General features: G+C 42.0%; 1 protein-coding gene across 2 annotated transcripts in view; it reads right to left on the reverse strand.

Annotated features, from left to right (window-relative positions):
- Nucleotides 1-574: 574 nt before the first annotated feature.
- Nucleotides 575-27897, reverse strand: part of kctd13 (potassium channel tetramerization domain containing 13) — a 37965-nt gene continuing 10642 nt past the window's right edge. For both annotated transcript variants that reach the window (XM_024011677.1, XM_024011676.2), the window contains exons 2-7: nucleotides 27609-27868; nucleotides 24979-25148; nucleotides 24597-24686; nucleotides 24199-24251; nucleotides 3812-4007; nucleotides 575-2131 (exon numbers count right to left, since the gene is read on the reverse strand). In XM_024011677.1, the coding sequence (XP_023867445.1) occupies nucleotides 1898-2131; nucleotides 3812-4007; nucleotides 24199-24251; nucleotides 24597-24686; nucleotides 24979-25148; nucleotides 27609-27843 (978 nt within the window). In that variant the 5' untranslated portion in view covers nucleotides 27844-27868 and the 3' untranslated portion in view covers nucleotides 575-1897. The remainder of the gene's footprint in view (nucleotides 2132-3811; nucleotides 4008-24198; nucleotides 24252-24596; nucleotides 24687-24978; nucleotides 25149-27608; nucleotides 27869-27897) is intronic.

Here is a 27897-nt window from a genome sequence, read left to right on the forward strand (position 1 = left end):
AGAGTACCGGAACCATAACATTTCTACTGCTTGAGCTTCTGTTCCTATTATAGAATCTCAGCAAAAGTATTGTGGAGCTCCTTCACCTAAATGTAAACAGTACCGTTATCCAAAATGAGTACCTGCAACTATTTCAGTCCAAGTCAAGCACTGACCTGAAAATGACACACTGCTAACCTTATGCCTAACCTTAATTAAGACAAAAAGCTAGCCAATTTTGACTTTGTGGCTGTGTAATCTAGTGTAAACCGTATGTTTGGCTCTACGAGTTACCTAGGGTGGGGCATCTTTTTTAAATGTAACCTTTATTTAACTAGGCAAGTCAGTTAAGAACAAATTCTTATTTACAACACCGGCCTAACCCGGGCGACGCTGGGCCAAGTGTGCGCCGCCCTACGGGACTCCCAATCACGGCTGGTTGTGATACAGCCTGGATCTCAATAGTATAACGGGGCCTTCTCGTCATTCACCTGCATTAATGGAAAGGTGAATGCAAATTCATCTGTCCATTCGAGAAGATTAAGGACAGGAAGAGTGGGATTTTCCACTCGATCCAACACACAACACCAAGATGCAGGTTTTAGACTTTTATTGAGAATGTTGATGGTCCATAAAATATCTAAAACCCCAGATAGTTACAATATCATAAAGAACATTTGACGGGGGGAAAAAATGGTTTGCGCATCTTGGCAGACATTATGGGACGGTTTTCTTGACCCAGATTAAGCCCCTAGTCCTCGATTAAAAAATTCTTTGCAAATGCGTTTTATTCCAGGACTGCCCCAAACTTCTTAAAAAAAAAAAAAAAATGGATTAGGATGTGAGATTTACCTGCCAGATTACATGCTTCTATGGGTTAACAAGTGTCCAATAACCACCGGGACATAAAAATACTTCCCAGGTTCAGATCACTTCCTACATTTCACCTGTTAATTTTTTTGCTTTTTGTGATCAGACTTTAGTGCGAGGAAGGTATATGTACCAAATTGAATACAAAGACTTTAGAGAGCCAAATGAAGGCTGATTTCACCATCAGACAACATGAAATCCTGTTTCAATTAGACACAGTAGCATCATGGACAAAAAATATTAAAACATGATTTAGCAAGTCAATGTGTAAACATGAACTCACATGGCAGTTAAACATGACCATACGTGACATTGCCTCAACATATTGGATGAGCATGGCATCAAGTGTCGGTTAGGAAAGTGATCAGTGCGTAAACTGGTCAAAACATCAAATCAGATCAGCACCCTCAACACATACAATTCCCACCAACATCTATACAGAATAAATAAATAATGTATTTAAAGTTATATAAAAGGACAAATTAACCAAATAATAATAAATAGACAAATACATACAACAGTAACCAATTCAAAAGGAATAAACATCCAGCAATGCTCAGCAGTCTCATTTCCTCTAACCTACTACCACCACCCCACTCCACCATCCCGGTTCCCTTTTAGTGCAGTTAAAGTACCTTAGTTGAACCAGCGAACCCCTACATCTTCCAGTCACGTTACCACCACACAAACCTGGTCGGGAGATAGCCCAAACTAGCCCCTAGGTATTTGCAGACCTATGCTGTGGTCCAATTCTCTCTACCCTTCTCCCATAAGTGTGCACATTCATTAGTGTATTAGTCCCACCTTTGGGTTAGGGGTTGTTTTCCCAATCGGGCACCAAAAAATAATATCTCAGTCCTTGATAATAAGCATCTTGAAGTCCCACATCTGCTTCCTTATATAAGAACCTGTCCCACCCACCCCTACTAAACATCCGCCCTAACCTCTCCATGCAAACACCCTGCCGCCAAACAACCTGTATCTTTACCCTGCCGCTAACTCCCTCTCTTTATCCTCTCCGTATCACCACAGTTCATTATTTTTTTTCTCAGTCCTTATACACAGTCTGTTGGCCGTGTCCTCTCTCGTCGTGCATGATGTGCCTCCTCACGTGGATCCTCCTCACCCTTCGGTCCCCTGCGCTGGCCCCCTCTTCCTCTGATTGGCTGGCCCCAGGCGATGACTCCAAAAGGGCCACGCCTCCCGGGCCAGAACCACGCCCATTCTCATAGATGAGGATGTTGAGAGTCTCCTCAAAGATGCGGGCTTCAGGAAACTCCACCTGACAGGGAGAAGGAAGAGCAAAGAATGGGTAGCATAGAGAATTCTATATTAAAGTGCCTTCGGAAAGTACTCAGAACCCTTGACTTTTTCCAACAATTTGTTACATTACAGCCTCATTCTAAAATGTATCAAATTGTTGTTTAACCTTAATCTACACACAACACACCATAATGACAAAGCAAAAACAGGTTTAGAAACTTTTGCTAATTAAAAAAAATATATATATGAAAACATTTACATAAGTATTCAGATCCTTTACTTTGTTCAAGCATCTTTGGCAGTGATTAAAGCCTTGAGTCTTCTTGGGTATTACGCTACAAGCTTGGCACACCTGTATTTGGGGAGTTTCTCCCATTCTCTGCAGATCCTCATAAGCTCTGTAAGGTTGGATGGGGAGTGTCGCTGCACAGCTACTTTTAGGTCTCTCCAGAGATGTTCGATCGGGTTCATGTCCGGACTCTGGCTGGGACATTCAGAGACATGTCCACTCCTGCGTTGTCTTGGCTCCGTGCTTAGGGTTGTTGTCCTGTTGGAAGGTGAACCTTCACCCCAGTCTGAGGTACTGGGCGCTCTGGAGCAGGTTTTCATCAAGGATCTCTCAGTACTTTGCTCCGTTCATCTTTCCCTCGATCCTGACTAGACACCTTCACACAGCCATTGAAGAGGAGTGGGACAACATTCCACAGGCCTGATCAACTCTATGCGAAGGAGATCGTGCTGCATGAGGCAAATGGTGGTCACTGGTTTTCTGATCCACGCATCTACCTTTAAAAAAAAATGTATCTGTGACCAACAGATGCATATCTGTATTCCCAGTCATGTGAAATCCATAGATTTGGGCCTAATCAATTGACACATTTCCTTATTAGAACTGTAACTCAGTAAAATCTTTGAAATTGTTGTGTTTATGCTTTTGTTCAGTATAATTTTGTTTAAAACAGTTTTGATTGCTCCTACAGTTTTGCGTCGGTGCTGCAGTGTAACTGACGCCCAGCCCAGAAAGACAATTTCCATAGACGGCCACATAGAAGTCAGACTAATAAGAGACTTCAGTCATCACTTTTTTGCACAAAAGATGCATGGAACTATTCAAATATTTGTCACTGAAACAGATTTTTTTTCTGAAACAGAATGGAACACAAGGTCAAATCTACACTGGAGTTGCTTACCAAGACAGTGAATGAATGGCTGAGTTACAGTTTTGACTTAAATAGCTTGAAAATACAAGGCAAGACCTGAAAATGGTTTTCTAGCCATGACCGACAACCAACTTGCCAGAGCTTGAAGAATTTTGAAAACAATAATAAAATGGGCAAATGTTGTACAATCCAGGTGTGGAAAGCTTTTCAAACTTATCCAGAAATACTCACAGCTGTAATAACTTCCAAAGGTGATTCTAACATGTATTGACTCATCTAGTCAAGATAAAGTGTTTTCTTTTAAATATGAATTTTTGTTCGACTTTGAAACGAGAGTACTTTACATCGTTACACAAAAATGTAAATTAAATCCATTTTAATCCCACTTTGTAACAGCAAAATGTGGAAAAAGTCATGGGGTGTAAATACTTTGAAGGCACTGTATACCCTAGCATTTACCTAAACCCTGATGTTGCTGGCCTCCATGTTAGTGTTTAAGCTGTGGAAGCTCAGAGTGAAATTGGTTGAACTGGGCTTACCTTGGTCTGTTTCTTCTCAGTGGCGTAGACAATGGATGTGCAGCACACCTCAGCGATCTTGCGGCCCTCACCGTAGAAGGACCAGCAGCAGATCTCGTCCCCGAGCACGTCCTTGACAAACAGGACGCGCCCGTTGAAGCGCAGCCCCAGTTTATCAAACAACTCAATGTTTTTCAGCAGGTTGTCGTCCGAGTTACTGAAGGCGAGTGAAAAGCAAGGAGTTGGGTCAATCCCTAAGACAGCAACATTGTCAACATACACATGCAGAGAGCATGAGATCCTGACTTGAGATGCATCACCCCTTGGCAACAATGCCTGACATACATGAAACACTGAAATCTCAAAGTGAAATATTTGGTTTTACATTCCTAAGAGTAGGCAGTAACTAATGTAACTTTTTTGTTGCTTAGCTTAATTGTGGCAGTGCTTGCTGAAATAGACACTTTGGGCATGGAATCACCTATAAAGTCAACAGCAGCTATAACATGACTACCTATTGGATATACCTAAACTCCTGGGCAATGTTCCCTCTAAGCTGCACGCACGCGGCCACGCAACTCCCTCAGGCTTTCCGCGCAGAACAAATGCTGGCCCGTGCAAGATTGAACTTCACTAGAATTGCCCCTTTAGTTTACACATTTCCCTAAAACAGATGGTTTCCTTCTAATGTGGGAATTGTGATCAAATCAACATAGTATCAGCCACTTTCAATGCAACAAACCTCAAGATTGAGTCAGTGATTTTGATGTAGTAGGCGGTCTTTCAATCATCTGCTGTCGAATATGTGCTTTTGAGATCAAAGAGCAGATTTTGCGGCCCTCACCTTGCACATTTGTTGATATTCTTTGCTATTTAGCAAGTGATTTGCCCAGTTATAGCATTTTTTTGGTCAGCAATGGGATGGTGATTGCGTCCAATAAAAGCACAAAACGTGAACATTTCTTGCCATCTTTCAAAAGTGTCAGGTAAGAGCTTTGATTTTGTCTTTAAAAAAAACTTTGTAAGACGGGCTTGAATATGCAAAAAAAAGCCAATAGGCAGAAGGTAGCCTAAATGGTCTGATTCTCTATTGTATTAATAAATTCATTTTATAAAATTAGTTTCTTGCATCATACACAAACGCAATAGCCTACAACGCAATTTCCAGTCACCTATTACGCCCTGCATAATGTTTTTTTAAAGTCTCATGGAATGTAGGCCTATGTTGAACACATAGTAGGCTAAAATAGGCTACATATCCCCCCCCCAAAAAATAGCTAGTATTTCCTTGTGAAAATGTTATGGGATGCATTTGCATTATTTTTCTTGTCAGGCCACTCTGATAGGCCTATTAGGCTCAAATAGCCACAGTAGCCTACTTGGCCACTATCTAAAACGTCAACTTAAAGGGGGGTAGGAGTTGAACTTCAAAGTAAACGTGTGCCAGAAGTTGAACAGAATGCTCAGTATTCAAGTTTCCAATCCCAAGACCTGAAATTTGCTCAGTGTGTTAAAATTGGAGGGAACATTGCTCCTGGGTATCAACAGTACCTGGGATGCTTTTGTAGTAGGATTAGTTGAGAACAATTCAGAGCTATCCGAGTTCATTCAGATGAGAAATCAGGCCTGGGCTAAAATAGACTTGTGTTGCCCTTATATTCGTTTAGCCACTCCAACATATGATAAAAAATATATACAGTACCAGCCAAACGTTTGGACACACCTACTCATTCAAGGGTTTCTTTATTTTTTGCTATTTTCTACATTGTACAATAATAGTGAAGACATCAAAACTATGAAATAACATATGGAATCATGTAGTAACCAAAGAAGTGTTAAGCATATAAAAATATATTTGAGGTTCCAAAAAGTAGCCACCTTTTGCGTTGATGGCAGCTTTGCACACTCTTAGCATTCTCTCAAACATCTTTATGAGATTGTCACCTGGAATGCATTTCAATTAACAGGTGTACCTTGTTAAAAGTTCATTTGTGAAATTTCTTTCCTTCTTAATGCGTTTGAGCCAATCAGTTGTGTTGTGACAATGTAGGAGAGGCATACAGAAGATATGGACTTGGTATTTTACCAAGTAGGGCTATTATGGCAAGAACAGCTCAAATAAGCAAGGAGAATCAACAGTTCGTTACTTTAAGACATGAAGGTCAGTCAATCTGGAACATTTCAAGAACTTTGAAGGTTTCTTCAAGTGCAGTCGCAAAAAACATCAAGCGCTATGATGAAACTGGCTCTCACGAGGACCGCCACAGGAAAGGAAGACCCAGAGTTACATCTGCTAAACAGGATAAGTTAGAGTTACCAGCCTCAGAAATTGTAGCCCAAATAAATGCTTCAGAGTAACAGTAACATCAACTCTTCAGAGGAGACTGCGTGAATCAGGCCTTCATGGTCAAAATGTTGCAAAGAAACCACTACTAAATGACACCAATAAGAAGAGACTTGCTTGGGCCAAGAAACACGAGCCATGGACATTATACCGGTGGAAATCTGTTCTTTGGTCTGATGAGTCCAAATTTGAGGTTTTGGTTCCAACCGCCGTGCCTTTGTGAGACGCAGATTAGACAAACGGATGCTCTCTGCATGTGTGGTTCCCACCGTGAACCGTGGCGGTGGTGTGATGGTGTGGGGAATTCAAGGCACACTTAACCAGCATGGCTACCACAGCATTCTGTAGTTACACACCAGCACATCTGGTTTGTGCTTAGCGGGACTATCATTTGTTTTTCAGCAGGACAACGACCCAACACACCTCCAGGCTGTGATGGAGTGCTGCATCAGATGACCTGGCCTCTACAATCACCCGACCTCAACCCAGCCAACAAGTGATCAGCATATGTGTGAACTCCTTCAAGACTGTTGGAAAAGTATTCCAGGTGAAGCTGGTAGAGAGAATGCCAAGAGTGTGCAAAGCTGTCATCAAGGGTGGCTACATTGAAGAATCTAAAATAGAAAATACATTGTAATTTCTCACACTTTTTTGGTTACTACATGATTCCATGTGTTATTTCATAGTTTTGATCTCTCACTATTAATCTACAATGTAGAAAATAGTAGAAATAAAGAAAAACCCTTGAATGAGTAGGTGTGTCCAAAKTTTTGACTGGTAGTGTATGTAAAATATAAAGTATATAGAAAAGCTAATTGAGCTATATATATAGATATATTTAAAAATAAGCTCATGTTTGAGAAGGAAGTCACCAAAATAAAAACCGAGACAATCAGGGAGAATTTGAGTCACTCAGCATAAGCCATGGCAAAATGTGTAGAATTGCAGGAAATTAGGTTTAACCCTTAGAAACTCAGATCCAGTTTTCCTTGCATAAAAATACATCAGGAGTGATGGGACTGCCCAAGGAGACTCCAAATAACATACAGTATTTATGATATAAAAAAAATCTATGCAAATGTGAAATTGATGATAAAAAGATTGTGGGGGCTTTGTTAGACTTCAGTGCGGCTTTTCACATTATCGATCATAGTCTGCTGCTGGAAAAACGTATGGCTTTACACCCCATGTTATATTGTGGATAAAGAGTTCCTCTAACAGAACACAAAGGGTGTTCTTTAATGGAAGCCTCTCCAACATAATCCTGGTAGAATCAGGAATTCCCCAGGGCATCTGTCTAGATCACTTGGCTACATAGCTGATGCCTGCCGGACTGTCCATTAATTCACGGTACTCCATTCTGTTTATTTGTGTTTTATCTGTCGGCTCTGTGTTTTAACTCAGGCTCTGTGTGTAGTTAATCCGACCCTCTCTGCCTAGTCGTCGCCATTTTTACCTGCTGCTGCTGTGTTAGCTGACTAGCTGCTGTTATCTCACCTGTTGTTTTAGCTAGCTCTCCCAATCAAGACCTGCAATCACTTTATGCCTTACTGTATGTCACTCTCAAATATCAATATGCCTTGTATTATGCAAATATCAATATGCATTGTTTTAGTTTGCAATGGACCCCGTATTTCCACTCTCCGTACCTCTGATACCTCCTTTGTCCCACCTCCCACACATGCGGTGACCTCACCCATTGAGACCAGCATGTCCAGAGATACAACCTCTCTTATCATCACCCAGTGCCTGGGCTTGCCTCCGCTGTACCCGTGCCCCACCATACCCGTCTGCACATTATGCCCAGAATCTATTCTACCACGCCCATAAATCTGCTCCTTTTATTCCTTGTCCCCAACGCTCTAGGCGACCACTTTTGATAGCCTTTAGCCGCACCCTCATCCTACTACTCCTCTGTTCCTCGGGTGATGTGGAAGGTAAACCCAGGCCTGCATTGTCCCCAGCACCCTCATTTGTTGACTTCTGTGATCGAAAAAAGCTTGCCTCATGCATGTCAACATCAGAAGCCTCCTCCCTAAGTTTGTCTTACTCACCGCTTTAGCACACTCTGCCAACCCTGATGTCCTTGCCGTGTCTGAATCCTGGCTTAGGAAGGCCACCAAAAATTCTGAAGATTTCCATACCCAACTTAACACTTTCCGTCAAGATAGAACTGCCAAAGGGGGAGGAGTTGCAATCTACTGCAGAGATAGCCTGCAAAGTTCTGTCATACTTTCCAGGTCTATGCCCAAACAGTTCGAACTTCTAATTTTAAAAAGTAATCTCTCCAGAAATAAGTCTCTCACTGTTGCGCCTGCTACCGACCCCCTCAGCTCCCAGCTGTGCCCTGGACACCATCTGTGAATTGATCGCTCCCCATCTAGCTTCAGATTTTGTTCTGTTAGGTGACCTAAACTGGGATATGCTTAACACCCGGCAGTCCTACAATCTAAGCTAGATGCCTCAATCTCACACAAATAATCAAGGAACCCACAGGTACAACCCTAAATCCGTAAACATGGGCACCCTAATCGACATTATCCTGACCAACTTGCCCTCCAAATACACCTCTGCTGTCTTCAATCAAGATCTCACGGATCACTGCCTCATTGCCTGTATCCGCTACGGGTCCGCGGTCAAACGACCACCCCTCATCACTGTCAAACGCCTCCCTAAAACACTTCTGCGAGCAGGCCTTTCTAATCGACCTGGCCGGGTACCCTGGAAGGATATTGCCCTCATCCCGTCAGTTGAGGATGCCTGGTCATTCTTTAAAAGTTACTTCCTCACCATATTAGACAAGCATGCTCCGTTCAAAAAATGCAGAACTAAGAACAAGATATAGCCCTTGGTTCACTCCAGACCTGACTGCCCTCGACCAGCACAAAAACATCCTGTGGCGAACTGCAACTAGCATCGAAGAGCCCCCGCGATATGCAACTGTTCAGGGAAGTCAGAGGACCAATACACGCAGTCAGTCAGGAAAGCAAAGGCCGGCTTTTTCAAGCAGAAATTTGCATCCTGTAGCTCTAACTCCAAAAAGTTCTGGGATACTGTAAAAGTCCATGGAGAACAAGAGCACCTCTCCCAGCTGCCCACTGCACTGAGGCTAGGTAACACGGTCACCACCGATAAATCCGTGATAATCGAAAACTTCAACAAGCATTTCTCAACGGCTGGCCATGCCTTCCTCCTGGCGACTCCAACCTTGGCCAACAGCCCCCCCCCCCCCCGCTGCTACTCGCCCAAGCCTCCCCAGTCTCTCCTTTACCCAAATAGCAGATGTTCTGAAAGAGCTGCAAAACCTAGACCCATACAAATCAGCTGGGCTTGACAATCTGGACCCCCTATTTTCTGAAACTGTCCGCGCCATTGTCGCACCCCCTATTACCAGCCTGTTCAACCTCTCCTTCGTATCATCTGAGATCCCAAGATTGGAAAGCTGCCGGCGTCATCCCCCTCTTCAAAAGGGGGACACACCCTGGACCCAAACTGTTACAGACCTAATATCCATCCTGCCCTGCCTATCTAAGGTCTTCGAAGCCAAGTCAACAAACAGATCACTGACCATCTCGAAAAACCACCGTACTTCTCCGCTGTGCAATTCCGGTTCCCGAGCCGGTCACGGGATGCACCTCAGCCACGCTCAAGGTACTATACGATATCATAACGCCATCGATAAAAGACAGTACTGTGCAGCCGTCTTCATCGACCTGGCCAAGGCTTTCGACTCTGTCAATCACCATATTCTTATCGGCAGACTCAGTAGCCTCGGTTTTTCCTAATGACTGCCTTGCCTTGGTTCACCAACTACTTTGCAGACAGAGTTCAGTGTTGTCAAATCGGAGGCATGCTGTCCATCCTCTGGCAGTCTCTATGGGGTACCTCAGGGTTCAATTTCTCGTGCTGACTCTTTTGTCTGTATATATCAATGATGTTGCTCTTGCTGCGGGCGATTCCCTGATCCACCTCTACGCAGACGACACCATTCTGTATACTTCTGGCCCTTCCTTGGACACTGTGCTATCTAACCTCCAAACGAGCTTCAATGCCATACAACACTCCTTCCGTGGCCTCCAACTGCTCTTAAACGCTAGTAAAACCAAATGCATGCTTTTCAACCGTTTGCTGCCTGCACCCGCACGCCCGACTAGCATCACCACCTGGACGGTTCCGACCTAGAATATGTGGACATCTATAAGTACCTAGGTGTCTGGCTAGACTGCAAACTCTCCTTCCAGACTCATATCAAACATCTCCAATCCAAAATCAAATCTAGAGTCGGCTTTCTATTTCGCACAAAGCCTCCTTCACTCACGCCGCCAAACTTACCCTAGTAAAACTGACTATCCTACCGATCCTCGACGATGTCATCTAGAAAATAGCTTCCAATACTCTACTCAGCAACTGGATCAGTTTATCACAGTGCCATCTGTTTTGTTACTAAAGCACCTTATACGACCCACCACTGCGACCTGTATGCCCTAGTCGGCTGGCCCTCGCTACATGTTCGTCGTTCAGACCCACTGGCTACAGGTCATCTACAAGGCTATGCTAGGTAAAGTGCCGCCTTATCTCAGCTCACTGGTCACGATGGCTACACCCACCCGTAGCACGCGCTCCAGCAGGTGTATCTCACTGATCATCCCTAAAGCCAAAACCTCATTGGACGCCTTTCCTTCCAGTTCTCTGCTGCCTGCGACTGGAACGAATTGCAAAAATCTCTGAAGTTGGAGACTTATCTCCCTCAACAACTTTAAACATCTGCTATCCGAGCAGCTAACCGATCGCTGCAGCTGTACATAGTCCATCGGTATATAGCCCACCCAATTTACCTACCTCACCCCATACTGCTTTATTTATTTACTTTTCTGCTCTTTTGCACACCAGTATCTCTACTTGCACATGATCATCTGATGATTTACACTCCAGTGTTAATCTGCTAAATTGTAATTATTCGATTTATTGCCTACCTCCTCATGCCTTTTGCACACATTGTATATAGATTCTCTTTTTTTTCTACCATGTTATTGACTTGTTTATTGTTTACTCCATGTGTAACTCTGTGTTTGTCTGTTCACACTGCTATGCTTTATCTTGGCCAGGTCGCAGTTGCAAATGAGAACTTGTTCTCAACTAGCCTACCTGGTTTAAATAAAGGTGAAATAAAAAATTTAATAAAAAGGCCCCTAACTTTTTTCAATCTTTACTAATGACATGCCACTGGCTTTGAGTAACTACCCACTATAGAGTGTAGTGCGTACGGCCCAGTACGTCACTGAGGCCAAGCTTCCTGCCATTCAGGACCTCTATACCAGGCTGTGTCAAAGGAAGGCCCGAAAAATTGCCAAAGACTCCAGCCACCCTAGTCATAGACTGTTCTCTATGCTACCGCATGGCAAGCGGTACCGGAGCACCCAAAAGGCTTAACAGCTTCTACCCCCAAGCCATAAGACTCCTGAAAAGCTCATCAAATGGCTACCTGGAATATTTGCCATGTCCCCCCACCCCCATTTTTACGCTGCTACTACTCTGATTATTATCCATGCAGTCACTTTACCTCTACCTACATATTACCTCAATTAGCTCGACTAACCGGTGCCCCCGCACATTGACCCTGTACTGGTACCCCCTGTATATAGCCTCGCTACTGTCATTTTATTATTTCTCGTTAAAATGTTTTTTTATTTTTTTACTTCAGTTCATTTTAGCAAATACTTTAACTTTTTCCCATAAAACTGCATTGTTGGCTAAGGGCTTGTATAATTAAGCATTTCACTGGCTATTTGAAGAATCTGAAAAATAAAATATTTTGATTTGTTTAACACTTTTTTGGTTACGACATGTTTCCATGTGTGTTATTTCATAGTGTTGATATCTTTATTATTATAAAACATAGAAAATAGTCAAAATAAAGAAAAACCCTTGTATGAGTAGGTGTCCTAAATCTTTTGACTGGTAGTATATATATACTGTAGCTAAGAAAGAAATACTAAGTGTTTGTTGTTTAGCTGTTAGTAGCCCATGTGCCTCACCCTAATAATTTGGTGTATTTTCCCCTTATAATTTAGCCTACTGTTCTGACTTGGTGGTGCACATGTAGCCTATAGCCTGTTTTGGCGAAATGTCATCATCGAATATTCTAATAGGTTTCATTGTCTGCTTATATGCCCCCTTTATCTTATGGGTCTGACTTGGTGTACAGGGTGAAAACTAAGAACGGCTGTGTTCTGAATTCTGTCGCGGTACATGTAAAAAGTGCAGATTTATTTTTCATATTGACTACGTTCATCCTAGCTCGCTCATTATTATCTTAAATCGACATTACGGATTGCTTCTTATCCGCTCGTTGTCCCCTTATGCCACAGATTCTAAATCTTAATTGTCAGTAGAAACCACATTTGTTTGCAAGTCATCATTTCAGCTATGTTTTTTTTTTTTTAAGGCAGTAAATGAGGCTGAATGAACCGTTTCGCTGCCAGACAAGCCTCCGCTGATAGCCAGGTGTAGCGGTAAGGTGTTGGGACTGCTGTTGGGACAGCTTTATGTAGGCCCTAACAGTTTGTTGGCACTGTTATAGTGCAATTAATGTATTGTTTAGTGGCTTTGCTGGCATGCATCCCCAAAAAAGTTGGGGGGAGTTTGCCCCACCAATATTTACATGCTAAAAATCACCACTGTGTTTGACAGTGTGATAGACTTTTGTCAACAAAAAGCTGCTCTCTTCCTGGGGTCCAGCAAAACGAAGGCAGTTTATACAATATTAAAAACATTACAATACATTCACAGATGTCACAACACACTGTGTGCCATCAGACCCCTACTCCACCACTATCACATATCTACAGTACTAAATTCATGTGTGTGTGTATGGTGCGTATATTATCGTGTGTGTGTATATATGTGTATGCATGTGTCTGTGCCCTATGTATGTGTTGCTTCACAGTCCCCACTGTTCAATATAGTATTTTATATCTGTTATTTTAATCTAATTTGACTGCCTGCATCAGTTACTTGATGTGGAATAGAGTTCCATGTAGTACTGTGTGCCTGCCATAGTCTGTTCTGGACTTGGGGATTGTGAAGAGACCTCGTGGCATGTCTTGTGGAGTATTCGCGGGTGTCCGAGCTGTGTGCCAGTAGTTCAGACAGCTCGGTGCATTCAACATGTTAATACCTCATAAATACAAGTAGTGATGAAGTCAATCTCTCCTCCACTTTGTGCCAGGAGAAATTGACATGCATATTATTAAAAGTAGCTTTCTGTGTATATCCAAGGGCCAACCGTGCTGCCCTGTTCTGAGCCAATTGCAATTTTCCTAAGTGTAGGACATGCCTTGTTGATAGTGTTGTTAAGACACTCCTTCCGTGGCCTCCAACTGCTCTTAAATGCTAGTAAAATGAAATGCATGCTCTTCAACCGATCGCGACACGCACCCACCCGCACGACTAGAATCACTACTCTGGACGATTCTGACCTAGAATATGTGGACAACTATAAATACTTAGGTGTCTGGCTAGACTGTAAACTCTCCTTCCAGACTCACATTAAGCATCTCCAATCCAAAATGAAATCTAGAATTGGCTTCCGATTTCGCAACAACGCCTCCTTTACTCATGCTGCTAAACATACCCTCTCATATCCTACCGATCCTTGACTTCGGGGATGTCATTTACAAAATAGCCTCCAACACTCTAGGCAGCAGATTGAATGCAGTCTATTACAGTGCCATCTGTTTTGTCACCAAAGCCCCATATACTACCCACCACTGCGACCTGTATGCTCTCGTTGGCTGGTCCTCGCTACATATTCGTCGCCAAATCCACTGGCTCCAGGTCATCTATAAGTCTTTGCTATGTAAAGCTCCGCCTTATCTCAGCTCACTGGTCACCATAGCAGCACCCACCCCTAGCTCCAGCAGGAATATTTCACTGGTCATCCCCAAAGCCAACATCCCTTTTGGCCACCTTTCCATCCAGTTCTCTGCTGCCAATGAATGGAACGAATTGCAAAAATCACTGAAGATGGAGACATATCTCCCTCACTAACTTTAAGTGTCAGCTGTCAGAGCACGATCGCTGCACACAGCCCATCTGTAAATAGCCCATCCAACCAACTACCTACCTCTTCCCAATATTTGTTTGTTTTTCTGCTCTCACACACACCAGTATTTCTACTTGCACCCACCTCCTTATCTGCACATCTATCACTCCAGTGTAAATTGKTAAATTGTAATTACTTCGCCACTATTGGCCTATTTATTGCCTTACCTCCTTAATTCATTTTGTACACACTGTACACAGATTTTTCTATTGTGTTATTGACTGTACAATTGTTTATCCCATCAGTAATTGTGTTGTTTTGGGCCAGGTCACAGTTGTAAATGAGAACTTGTTCTCAACCGGTCGACCTGGTTAAATAAAAGGTGAAATATTTTTTTTAATTAAATAAAGAACGCAGAGCAGCGGTTTATTATGGACACCCTTCTCCCCATCTTAGCTACTGTTGTATCAACATGTTTTGACTATGACATTTTACAATCCAGAGTAACTCCAAGCAGTTTAATCATCAACTTGCTCAATTTCCACATTATTTATTACATGATTTAGTTGAGGTTTAAGGTTTAGTGAATGATTTGTCCCAAAAACATATTTATATTTAAACATATTTAAACATATTTAAGGCTAACTTATTCCTTGCTACCCACTCTAAAACTAAATGCAGGTCTTTGTTAAGTGTTGCAGTCATTTCAGTTGCTGTTGTAGCTGACGTGTGTAGTGGTGAGGCATCAGCATACAAAGACACTGTGGCTTTACTCAAAGTAGGTGATATGTCGTTAGTAAAAATTTAAAAAAGCAAGGGGCCAAACAGCTACCCTGGGGAATTCCTGATTCAAACTGGAATATGTTTGAGAGGCTTCCATTAAAGAACACCCTCTGTGTTCTGTTAGACAAGTAACTCTTAATCCATATTATAGCAGGGGGTGTAAAGCCATAACACAAGTTTTTCCAGCAGCAGAGTATGATCGCTAATGTCAAAAGCTGTACTGAAACTGAAGTCTAACAAGACAGCCCACACAATCCTTTAATAATCAATTTCTCTCAGCCAATCATCAGTCATTTGTATAAGTGTTGTGCTTGTTGAGTGTCCTTCCCTATAAGCATGCTGAAAGTCTGTTGTCATTTTTCTTCCTGTGAAACCAGCATTGCATCTGGTCAAACACCAATTTTCCCAAAAGTTTACTAAGGCTGATTGGTTGGCTATTTAAGCCAGTAAAGGGGGCTTTACAATTCTTGATTAGCGGAATGACTTTAGCTTCCCTCCAGGCCTAAGGGCAAACACTTTCTTGTAGGCTTAAATTGAAGATGTGGCAAATAGGAGTGGCAATATCGTCCGCTATTACCCTCAGTAATTTTCCATTAAGATTCAGACCCCGGTGGGTTGTCATTGTTGATAGACAATTTTTTCACCTCTTACACACTGACACTGACTCTAAATCAATAGTTGTTTAGTGGTGTTAGATTCTGGGTGAAACTTGGAACATTGTTATACGCAGAAGCATAGCATATAAAGGAGTGAAAGAGACTGCATTTTTCATCAGACGTTAATCGTTATCTGTAGAAGACAGATGGCTTTGGAATGTGTTGGGTGGATGGGAGAAAGTCACAAGATTGCTATAGGGGAAGCGGATGGACATCTGTGGATTAGGTGGAGGGTTTGAGATCAGGTCAGATCCCCTGAAGGGAGAAATTATGGTTTATTACCCTGTTCCGGTCTAACCATAATATGTAAGGATTGGAGACAAGGAGGGCCTAAATTGGAGTATATATACACACAGTTGAATCAGACGTTTACATACACTTAGATTGGAGTAATTAAAACTCATTTTTCAACCACTCAACAAATGTCTTGTTAAACTATTGTTTTGGCAAGTCGATTAGGACATCTACTTTGTGCATGACAAGTAATGTTTCCAACAATTGTTCACAGACAGATTATTTCACTTATAATTCACTATCACAATTCCAGTAGGTCAGAAGTTTACATACACTATGTTGACTGTAACTTTAAACAGCTTGGAAAATTCGAGAAAATTATGTCATGGCTTTAGAAGCATCTGATAGGTGAATTGACATCATCTGAGTCAATTGGAGGTGTACCTGATGATGTTTTTCAAGGCCTATCTTCAAACTCAGTGCCTCTTTGCTTGACATCATTGGAAAATCAAAAGAAATCAGCAAGGATGAACCAACAAGTCTGGTTCATCCTTGGGAGCAATTTCCAAACGCCTGAACGTACCACGTTCATCTGTACAAACAATAGTACGCAAGTATAAACACCATGGGACCACGCAGCCGTCATACTGCTCAGGAAGGAGATGTGTTTTGTCTCCTTGAGCTGAACGTAGTTTGCTGCGAGAAGTGCAAATCAACCTTGAAGATGCTGGAGGAAACAGGTACAAAAGTATCTATGTCCATAGTAAAACGAGTCCTATAAAATCGACACAACCTGAAAGGCCGCTCAGCAAGGAAGAAGCCACTGCTCCAAAACCGCCATAAAAAAGCCAGAATATGGTTTGCAACTGCACATGGGGACGAAGACAATACTTTAAGAAATGTCCTCTGGTCTGATGAAACAAAAACAGAACTGTTTGGCCATAATGACCATTGTTATGTTTGGAGTAAAAAGGGGGAGCCTTGCAAGCCGAAGAACACCATCCCAACCGTGAAGCACGGGGGTGGCAGCATCATGTTGTGGGGATGCTTTGCTGCAGGAGTGACTTGTGCACTTCACAAAATAGATGGCATCTGGAGGACAGAACATTATGTGGATATATTGAAGCAACATCAAGACATCAGTCAGGAAGTTAACTTCTTTCAGCTAGGGGGCAGAATTTTAATTTKTATATATATATATATATTTTTTTTTAAATAACGTTCCCAAGGTAAATGGACTATTTCTCAGGCCCAGATCGTAGAATATGCATAGAATTTACAGATTAGGATAGAAAACTCTAAAGTTTCCAAAACTGTCAAAATATTGTCTGTGAGTATAACAGAACTGATTTTACAGGCGAAAACCTGAGGAAATCCAACCCGGAAGTGCATTTTTTTTTATCCCTGTTTCATTGCCTGCCCCTCTTCCATTTAAAGGGGTATCAACCAGATTCATTTTCCAATGGCTTCCTCATGCTGTGACCAGGCTTTAGACATAGTTTCAGGCTTTTATTTTGAAAAATTAGCAAGATTTTTCAAAACGAGTCAGGTGTCCTTTGATTAGTTCCTGCGCGCGAGAGGGGTAGCTCGACATTTTTTCTATCTTTTATTGAATAGGTTACCGTCCGGTTGAAATATTATCGATTATGCATGTTAAAAACAACCTGAGGATTGATTATAAAAAACGTTTGACATGTTTCTACGAACATTACGGATACTTTTTGGAATTGGTCTGCCTTTCAGGAATGGAACGAGGCTGTGGTTCTGAACATATCGCGCAAACCAAATGGCGTTTTTTTGTTATAAAAGTAATATTTATCAAAAAAAAATAACATTTATTGTGTAACTGGGAGTTTCGTGAGTGCAAACATCCGAATATTATCAAAGGTAAGCGATTTATTTTTATTGCTTTTCTGACTTTCGTGACCATGCTAATTTGGGGCTAGCTGTTCGTAATGTTTTGTCTAGTGATCAATAAACTCACAAACTTGGATTGCTTTCGCTGTAAAGCATATTTTCAAAATCTGACACTATAGGTGGATTCACAACAAGCTAAGCTGTGTTTTGGTATATTTCACTTGTGATTTCATGATTATAAATATTTTTAGTATTATTTTTGAATTTGGCACTCTGTAGTTTGTTGTTGATAAATGATCCCGGTACCGGGATCCGTGCTTCAAGAAGTTTTAAAGCTTGGTCGCCAATGGGTCTTCCAAATGGACAATGACCCCAAGCATACTTCCAAAGTTGTGGCAAAATGGCTTAAGGACAACAAAGTCGAGGTAATGGAGTGGCCATCACAAAGCCCTGACCTCAATCCTACAGAAAATGTGTGGGCAGAACTGAAAAGGTGTGTGCAAGCAAGGTCTACAAACCTGACTGTTACACCAGCTCTGTCAGCTTGTGGAAGCTTGTGGAAGGCTACCCGAAACGTTTGACCCAAGTTAACGAATTTAAAGGCAATGCTCCAAATACTAATTGAGTGTATGTAAACTTCTGACCCACTGGGAATGTGATGAAAGAAATGAAAGCTGAAATAAATAATTCTCTACTATTATTCTGACATTTCACATTCTTAAAATAAAGTGGTGATCCTAACTGACCTAAGACAAGGAATGTTTTACTAGGATTAAATGTCAGGAATTATGAAAAACTGAGTTCAAATATGTTTGGCTAAGGTGTATGTAAACTTCTGACTTCAACTGATGGAAACATGATTTTTGTCTGAATACAGCTGTGTCGACCCTTTGGGAAGAAATCATCTTGGTTAAGCTTCTCTAGTGTCCATGAGTTATTTACTCTGAAAACTAGAACCTAACAGTGGTCAGAAAATTTCAGAAACATGAACCTGCTTTCCCAGTGATTTTACCCACGCACCACTACTGCTTATATGTAACATTGGGCTTAAAAGGGTTGAAACTGAAATTCTCTCAACCCCATGACAAAATGTGTAGAATTGCAGGAAACAAGTTATAGAACTGTAAAAATGTCCACCCATTGCAAAATTTGTAGAATTGCAGGAAATTTGCTTTAAAACAGCAACATTGTCTCTTCGGTCAAGAGGACGGCCTCAACAATTTTAGATCAGAGACTGTGCCATTGGCCACGCCCACTACCCACCCTCCCCTTAACTTCACCACCGCTGCTGAACAAAAATCCTAGGGGAGACAATGGACTCTGTAGTAGAATGGTAATCTTTCAGAAAACTGAGAAACAGATGTATCATATCGATTAAGAGAGCTAAATCAAGTTTAAAGCTCCATCTCTGACTGCTGGTGATCCTTCAAAATGTTGGAAAACAGTAAATGCACTGAAGAGTACAAATTCCTCTTCTTATTTGCCTAAGCAAGTTCTGTCTGACTCCGGTATCATAACTGAGAATGGGATAAAATTGATTAAAATCATAATTTATCTCAGCAGGCTTTTTATTTGAGAGAAACAGTGGTTTAATTGACCCTGGTCAGTCAATCGACTGCTCTACCAGCCTCTAGCCGACCTGCCGATTAACACGTCTACTTCTAGTGAATTGGTTTTCATTTCAACAATTTACTACCTGTGATGTACTAGATGCCTTGCTTAAGATTGATGTAAAACATTTTTTTTTTTAAGAAATCCACTGGGGCTGATACGCTTGATCCATTTTTGCTGCAGCTCTTACAACCGATTGCGGAGTCATTAACCATGTGGTGATCCTTGTGACCTAAATAATTATTGTCCTCTTTTTAAACTTTATTGCCTAGCTAAAAGATTAGAATCATTGATAAATTCTCAACTAAGAGCTTCCTTATCTTTGAAATGTATTCTAAATGTACATCAGTCGGGTTTTAGACCAGGTCATAGCACTATCTCTGCTGCATCGCTAGTTACATATATAATCAAATCAAATTTTATTTGTCACATACACATGGTTAGCAGATGTTAATGCGAGTGTAGCGAAATGCTTGTGCTTCTAGTGCCGACAATGCAGTAATAACCAACAAGTAATATAACAATTCCACAACTACTACCTTATACACACAAGTGTAAAGGGATAAAGAATATGTACATAAAGATATATGAATGAGTGATGGTACAGAACGGCATAGTCAAGATGCAGTAGATGGTATAGAGTACAGTATATACATATGAGATGAGTAATGTAGGGTATGTAAACATTATATTAAGTGGCATTGTTTAAAGTGGCTAGTGGTACATTTTTACATAATTTCCATCAATTCCCATTATTAAAGTGGCTGGAGTTGAGTCAGTATGTTGGCAGCGGCCACTAAATGTTAGTGGTGGCTGTTTAACAGTCTGATGGCCTTGAGATAGAAGCTGTTTTTCCAGTCTCTTGGTCCCTGCTTTGATGCACCTGTACTAACCTCACCTTCTGGATGATAGCGGGGTGAACAGGCAGTGGCTCGGGTGGTTGTTGTCCTTGATGATCTTTATGGCCTTCCTGTGACATCGGGTGGTGTAGGTGTCCTGGAGGGCAGGTAGTTTGCCCCCGGTGATGCGTTGTGCAGACCTCACTACCCTCTGGAGAGCCTTACAGTTGTGGGCGGAGCAGTTGCCGTACCAGGCGGTGATACAGCCCGACAGGATGCTCTCGATTGTGCATCTGTAGAAGTTTGTGAGTGCTTTTGGTGACAAGCCAAATTTCTTCAGCCTCCTGAGGTTGAAGAGGCGCTGCTGCGCCTCCTTCACAACGCTGTCTGTGTGGGTGGACCAATTCAGTTTGTCCGTGATGTGTACACCGAGGAACTTAAAACTTTCCACCTTCATAAATGATGTGGGTAACGGTATGGATAAAAGGCAACATTGTGCGGGCCTCTTCATTGACCTGTCAAAGGTCTCCGATACTGTTGATCACTCCCTGCTAATTGCGAGGCTTTCCTCAATTGGCCTAGACAAGGCTGCATGTAACTGGTTTAAAAATTACTTGAAAAACATGACTCAATCGTGTATCTTCTGATGGTGTTAAATCTGGACATAACGAAAGGTGTACCGCAGGGGTCGATTCTGGGTCTGTACTTTGTAATGTTTACATTAACAATGTCGACTTTTCTGTAAAAAAAAATAATAATAAAATGTACCTGCACTTGTATGCCGCACCAATGATACTGTCGTGTATGCCATTGCCTCCGCGGTTGACCAGGCTCTATCGGAACTACAGTATGCTTTCATTGTATTACAGAAAAACTGGCCTGAAATTAGTATTGAATACAGGTAAAACTAAGTACAGGTTGATCTCTAGAGTAAATAAAAATTACAGATGATTTAAGCATATGTACTTTGGATGGTTCTTATACTGATCGTGTCCCTGCTTACAAATATCTGGGCATCTGGATAGGTGAAAAGCTGTCTTAAAAAGCATATTGATGAGTTAGTTAAGCTGAGAATACAAATGGGCTTCTTCTATAGAAAGCGGATTATTCAGTCGACGTTCCTATCGATCCTATGGCGACATCATCTATATGAATGCAGCTGCCACTTTACTAAAGCAGTTTATAATAGAGCACTGCACTTTGATACCGGCGACAGTTTTAGTACTCATCACTGCATTCTCTACCAGACAGTTGTTTGGCCCTCTGATGTGACGTAGTTTGAGTCATTGCTATGTTTTCATTTATAAAGCTCTTTTACAAAAACTCCCTTGTACCAAACATCATTACTGAACCTTAGACATGAGTCACCACACCTCGGTCTCAGGAATGCCTAACTCTGGAAATTCCTTTGGTCTCTACTGAGTTAGGTAAATCAGCTTTAAATTTTCCTCCACCTCATTTGTGTAACAATTTTCAAAACGTTCTTAAATTTGATGTTTTGGTGCCTCTAGGGCAGGGGTCGGGAACCTTTTTGACTAAGAGAGCCATGAAAGCAAAAAATTTGGAAATTTATTTCAGTGAGAGCCATAATATATTTTAAAAGTGAATTCAACTAAATGTCAGTATAATAAGCCTCTGAATTTATTCTTAAATAATGTTGTTATAATACTCACCATTAATGCGACTTCTGGTGCTGCATGGATTTGCTGATGTCTTTGTATGTCTGGTTGGTACTTGGTGAGGTTAAGCTTCATGCGAGCGGTGAGGCTTTCATCCGTTAAACGTGATCGTAGGTTGGACTTGATGTTTTTAAGATGTGAGAATGACTGCTCACATGCATACGTAGATCCAAACATGGTCAATACAGCAATACTCACACGCTGCAGTGTGTGGTATGTGACAGGAAGCGCGTTCCAAGTTGAGAATCAGCTGGTCTTCGCGTTGAAGTTCTCTCATTTCTGTCCACATGTGCTTGCTCGCCAACTCCGCTTTCTGTCGTGTGATTCTTTCCAAATCTTCATTCAGTGACTTGAACTTATTCACCCACATGTCTAAGGCCTTCAGGTCAGCCACTTCTGCTTCAAAATCTCTGACGGAGACACCAGGAATTTAACTCAGGTCGGCTGTGTTCAGTGAACACTCGTTTGGAAGGGTGATGAACTTAAAAAGACGAGTGTGCTCACGAAATTCTCCAAAGCGTGCTTTGAAGGACTGTAGGAGACTGGATGTGCAACGAGCTAGCTGGTGGAGATCAAAGTTTTGAATAGGCTCACTTGCTGTGCATGCATCTTTAAATTGGCTCAGTTTTTCAAAATGTAGTAAACGACCTGTTTCAAGATCCATGATGAAAAGTTCTAGCTTGTTTTCAAAAGCAAACACAGCTTGTTGAAGGGATAACACTGTATTTCCAATGCCTTGCATTTTCACGTTGAGCTGGTTCAGATGTTCAGTCATATCTACGAGATAGTAAAACTTGAGCCACTCAGTTTCGGCTAGCTCAGGATGCTCGATGCCTTTCATTTCAAGGAAAGTCCGGATTTCTTTCAGGCAAGCCGCAAAACGGCTAAGCACCTTCCCTCTTGACAACCAACGCACATTGCTGTGCAAAAGCAGACCAGGATAGTTATTTCCAACTTCATCCAGCAGTGTTTTAAACTGGCGATCATTTAAGGCTCGAGCAACAATAAAGTTGATCACACGAATGACCAGCGACATCACTTCCCCAAACTGCCTGTCACACATCTGAGCACAAAGTGCCTCCTGGTGTAGAATGCAATGGAAACTTAGGATGGGTCTATTTTCATGTTCACGGAGAAGCGCCACAAATCCTTTTTTATTCCCTACCATACACGGAGCACCATCAGTACACACTGAGAGAAGTTTATCCATAGGTAGATTTTTTTTCTTGAGCAAACTCCATGAAAGACTTAAATAAATCCTCACCTCTTGTGGACCCTTTTAATGGCAGAACTGCAAGACTTACTTCGCGCAGTGTGTCACCAACAGCATATCTTGCAATCACGCTGAACTGCGACAAATGGCTCACGTCTGTTGACTCATCCAAAGCCAGGGAAAAGAACGGCGCTGCATTTATGTCCTTCACTTGCGTTTCCTCCACTTTGTTTGCCATCACGATGGTACGATCATGAACAGTTCTTGCCGACAGAGGCATGTCTTGTATCCGTTTAATTATCTTGTCTTTGTTCGGAAGATCATCAAAAAGTTCATTGGCTACATCCAGCATGAACGTTTTAGCATACTCGCCATCTGTGAATGGGTTTCCGTTCCTCACTATTGCTAAAGATCCAGCAAAGCTAGCGGAATTATAGTCACCTTGCCGGGTCCATACGCGGAGTTGCTGCTGGCTAGCTTGCACCCTGCTCAGTAGCTCTTGGCACGCTTTCTTTCTGCTGTCTCCAGCAGGGTATTTTGATGCAAAGGTAGCATGGCGCGTGTCGAAGTGCCGCTTTACATTCGACCGTTTCATCGATGTAATTTTGTCATTGCAAATTAGACACACCGCAGAACCTGCTCTCTCCACAAAGGCGAATTCTTCGGTCCATTCGTCCTGAAATGTACGATACTCGTCATCTTTTTTTAAATTCTTCGTCGAAGGGTTAGCTTTGAGCTAATGACCGAGCAGACTGATTCAAAAGGAGGCGTTTACCTGTTTTACCTAGCAACGGCCAACGTAGGCCAGTATCATTTAATTAAAATAATGGACAATTGCTCCTGCAGCCCTGAACAGGACATGAGCAGTGAAAAATCGATGGATGGATTAAAACAAGTGAGAATATTTTGTTTTATCTGCGAGCCAGATGCAATCATCAAAAGAGCCACAGGTTCACGACCCCTGCTCTAGGGGAATGAAGAAAGCTGATTGATTACCTTATTAATGAGTTTGTTTTTATGACCGTGTTTTCTTTCTGCTTGCATTTTGATGTGTGTATTTTCTATTATTTCTGTAATTCAAGGCTCATCTGTAAAAGACGCATTGGTCTCAGGATTTTTTTTTCTTTTTCTTTTTCTTTTTTAAATACCTGGTGTACGAATACTTGTTGTTCCCTCTGTTGTTCTGTAGTTTTACTACAGGCTGTGGGAGACAGGAAACATTAGAACTAATTTAACAGTAGCAAATAGAGCATTTTTTATTACATTTATTTTTAAAAGTTATGATGCTGAAAAATGTTGGGGGTCCAATTTAATAATAACTTTTGTTTGTATAGCGCTTTTCGGACACTCAGACACTTTACACAAGGCAATAAAAAAAATCTAAACTCACAGTATGAGAGCTAAAGCTAAGCAATGATACCAGAGCTAAGGTCTGAGATCAAAGTAAGCATTTCAAGTCAAACCAGTATGCCATCTGTAATGAACAGCCTTCCTAACTATGCCCGTCTTCCCTCCCATCCACCCACCCTCTTTCTATCCCTCTCACCTTCCTGCAGGTGTTTATCATTCTCTGTTCTTCTTTGGTTGAGGTAATCATGGGAATGCGGCAAACCCCCTCATAGACGTCCCTTTGTTTCTGTGGGACATCAAAGGCATTTGATTCACATGAACATCTGACTCACACTATGGGAGGCTTCTGACACTTTTGGCTGGGTATTCAACACACAAACATTGGGATCCAATGTAAGCATTAGAGATTGTATGTGCATAATAGTTGTTTGACTAACACACAGTATATTGCACTTTGAAAGCCTTTTGATAAGACTTACAGATTTAGCTCAAAGACAAAAGGAAATTTAATTTTACTGACACTCAGCTCAGTGCTTTACACACAATGATAATTTGCTTTGGGTCAGTCTGGGTCTTACCTGCATGGCAGACGTGCAGTGCTGGACTAGTCCCTGGACCCTGTAGTACTGAGCTTCCTTCAGAACTTCCTCCAGCTCTCGGTGGGACTCCGGAAGCGGTACCGAGCCATCCCGCATAAAGTTCAGCACCAAGCCAAAATGGCGACCACACCTGTCCAACACTACCCAGCCTAAGAAAGAGGAAAAATATTGAGGAGTGAGCACTGATGGGCAAGAATCAATCTCATCTATATTTCACATTTTTCCATGTGTCGATTGCTTTAGGAATTCCTGATGATATGGAGAAAATAAAAGGTCAATAAGTCACATCCCGTCACACGCTGCAAACGGGAGTAAATTCAGTCGTCGATATGGGTGACCACTTGAAATATCAAAACCAGTGCAGCAGCACACCGCACAAAATTGCCCTCTGAGCCACCATAAATCACAACATTCTTCAACTGGTTATTCAGTACAGCATTGTTTCCAATAAATTGAATGATGCACACCATTATATCCTGCTGAACACAGCCCAGTGTTTCCAATCCGTTCCTTTGGCTCCCATAGGACTACAATTTTTCTTCCAGCATTAGCAAACCTGATTCGCAACCTCGGTGACCATTAGTTGTCTAGTTGTATCAAGTGTGGTAGTGCTGGACAGGAACAAAAACGTGCAAGCCTGCTTGAGCCTAGAATAAAATACTGGGAAACACTGGCATACATAAATAACACACATACAGTTGAAGTCGGAAGTTTACATATACACCTCAGCCACAATATTTTAAAAACTCTGTTTTTCACAATTCCTGACATTTAATCCTAGTAAAAATGCCCCGTCTTAGGTCAGTTAGGATCACCACTTTATTTTAAGACTGTGAAATGTAACAATAATTGAGAATGATTTATTTCAGCTTGTATTTCTTTCATCACATTCCCAGTGGGTCAGAAGTTTACATGCACTCAATTAGTATTTGGTAGCATTGACTTTAAATTGTTTAACTTAGGTCAAACGTTTTGGGTAGCCTTCCACAATAAGTTGGGCGAATTCTCTCCCATTCCTCCTGACAGAGCTGGTGTAACAGTCAGGTTTGTAGGCCTCCTTGCTCAAACACACTTTCAGTTCTGCCCCAAAATTTTCTATAGGACTGAGGTCAGGGCTTTGTGATGGCCACTCCAATACCTTGACTTTGTTGTCCTTAAGCAATTTTGCCACAACTTATGCTTGGGGTCAATGTCCATTTGGAAGACCCATTTGCGACCAAGCTTTAACTTCCTGACTGATTTCTTGAGATGTTGCTTCAATATAGCCACATAATGTTCTGTCCTCATGATGCCATCTATTTTGTGAAGTGCACCAGTCCCTCCAGCAGCAAAGCACCCCCACAACATGATGCTGCCACCCCCGTGCTTCACGGTTGGGATGGTGTTTTTCGGCTTGCAAGCCTCCTCCTTTTTCCTCCAAACATAACGATGGTCATTATAGCCAAACAGTTCTATTTTTGTTTCACCAGACCAGAGGACATTTCTCCAAAAAGTACATTCTTTGTCCCCATGTGCAGTTGCAAACCGTAGTCTAGCTTTTTTATGGCGGTTTTGGAGCAGTGGCTTCTTCCTTGCTGAGCGGCCTTTCAGGTTATGTCGATATAGGACTCGTTTTACTGTGGATATAGATACTTTTGTATCTGTTTCCTCCAGCATCTTTACAAGGTCCTTTGCTGTTGTTCTGGGATTGATTTGCACACAAAAGTACGTTCACCTCTAGGAGACAGAATCTAGTCTCCTTCCTGAGCGGTATGACGGCTGCGTGGTCCCATGGTGTTTATACTTGCGTACTATTGGTTGTACAGATGAATGTGGTACCTTCAGGTGTTTGGAAATTGCTCCCAAGGATGAACCAGACATGGAGGTCTACAATTTTTTTCTGAGGTCTTGGCTGCTTTCTTTTGATTTTCCCATGATGTCAAGCAGAGGCACTGAGTTTGAAGGTAGGCCTTGAAATACATCCACAGGTACACCTCCGATTGACTCAAATGATGTCAATTAGCCCATCAGAAGATTCTAAAGCCATGACATCATTTTCTGGAATTTTCCAAGTTGTTTAAAGGCACAGTCAACTTAGTGTATGTGGGGGGTTCTCGGGGGTGGGGAATGGAATTAATTGTATTTTTCTTCCTGGGGGGGGGGTCTCGAATGGTTGAGGGATAGCTATTGGCGAACTGTGGGGGGGCTCTTGTAGGGTTTGGGTTCACATTTTTTGGCCTGGTGGTAGATCGGTCAACATGCCCTTGAGCAGGGCATCGAGCCTGGATGCTTCAGAGCAACACACAGAATGGGAATCTGTCGGATGACTGGTATGATATAGTTATAGAGCGGCTTCACTGCAAGTATATTGTATGTTTCAAATATTCAATAAAACATTTTTTTAAATAAACTTAGTGTATGTCAACTTCTGACCTACTGGAATTGTGATAGTGAATTAATTATAAGTGAAATAATCTGTCTGTAAACAATTGTTGGGGAAATTATTTGTCAGGCACATGCCAAAACTAGTTTGTTAACAAGAAATTTGTGGAGTGGTTGAAAAACGAGTTTTATTGACTCCAACCTAAGTGTATGTAAACTTAAGACTTCAACTGTAGGTCCATACTTACCCTCCGAATCTATGGTGACCTCTGCTCCTCCATTGCACATGCTCCTTAGTAAGCTGTCCTCTTTGCTCAGGGTCTGTACTGTGGTGTAATGCAGGGAGCCCCCAACATTCAGCTTCACATATTTACTCCCCGCCAGACCACCTCCAACCCCCTTCTCCTCGCTGCAATGGCCAGAGGACTGGGTGGCGAGGATGGAGGCAGCTGCCACACTCCCTGCGGAAGCCTCGGCAGACATCAGGCGTGCTTGCAGTTAGAAGTTTCTAATTTAAAAAACAGGAGACCTCAGTTG

The sequence above is a fragment of the Salvelinus sp. IW2-2015 genome, linkage group LG20 (genome assembly GCF_002910315.2).
Source record: "Salvelinus sp. IW2-2015 linkage group LG20, ASM291031v2, whole genome shotgun sequence".
NCBI classification, from domain to species: Eukaryota; Metazoa; Chordata; class Actinopteri; order Salmoniformes; family Salmonidae; genus Salvelinus; species Salvelinus sp. IW2-2015.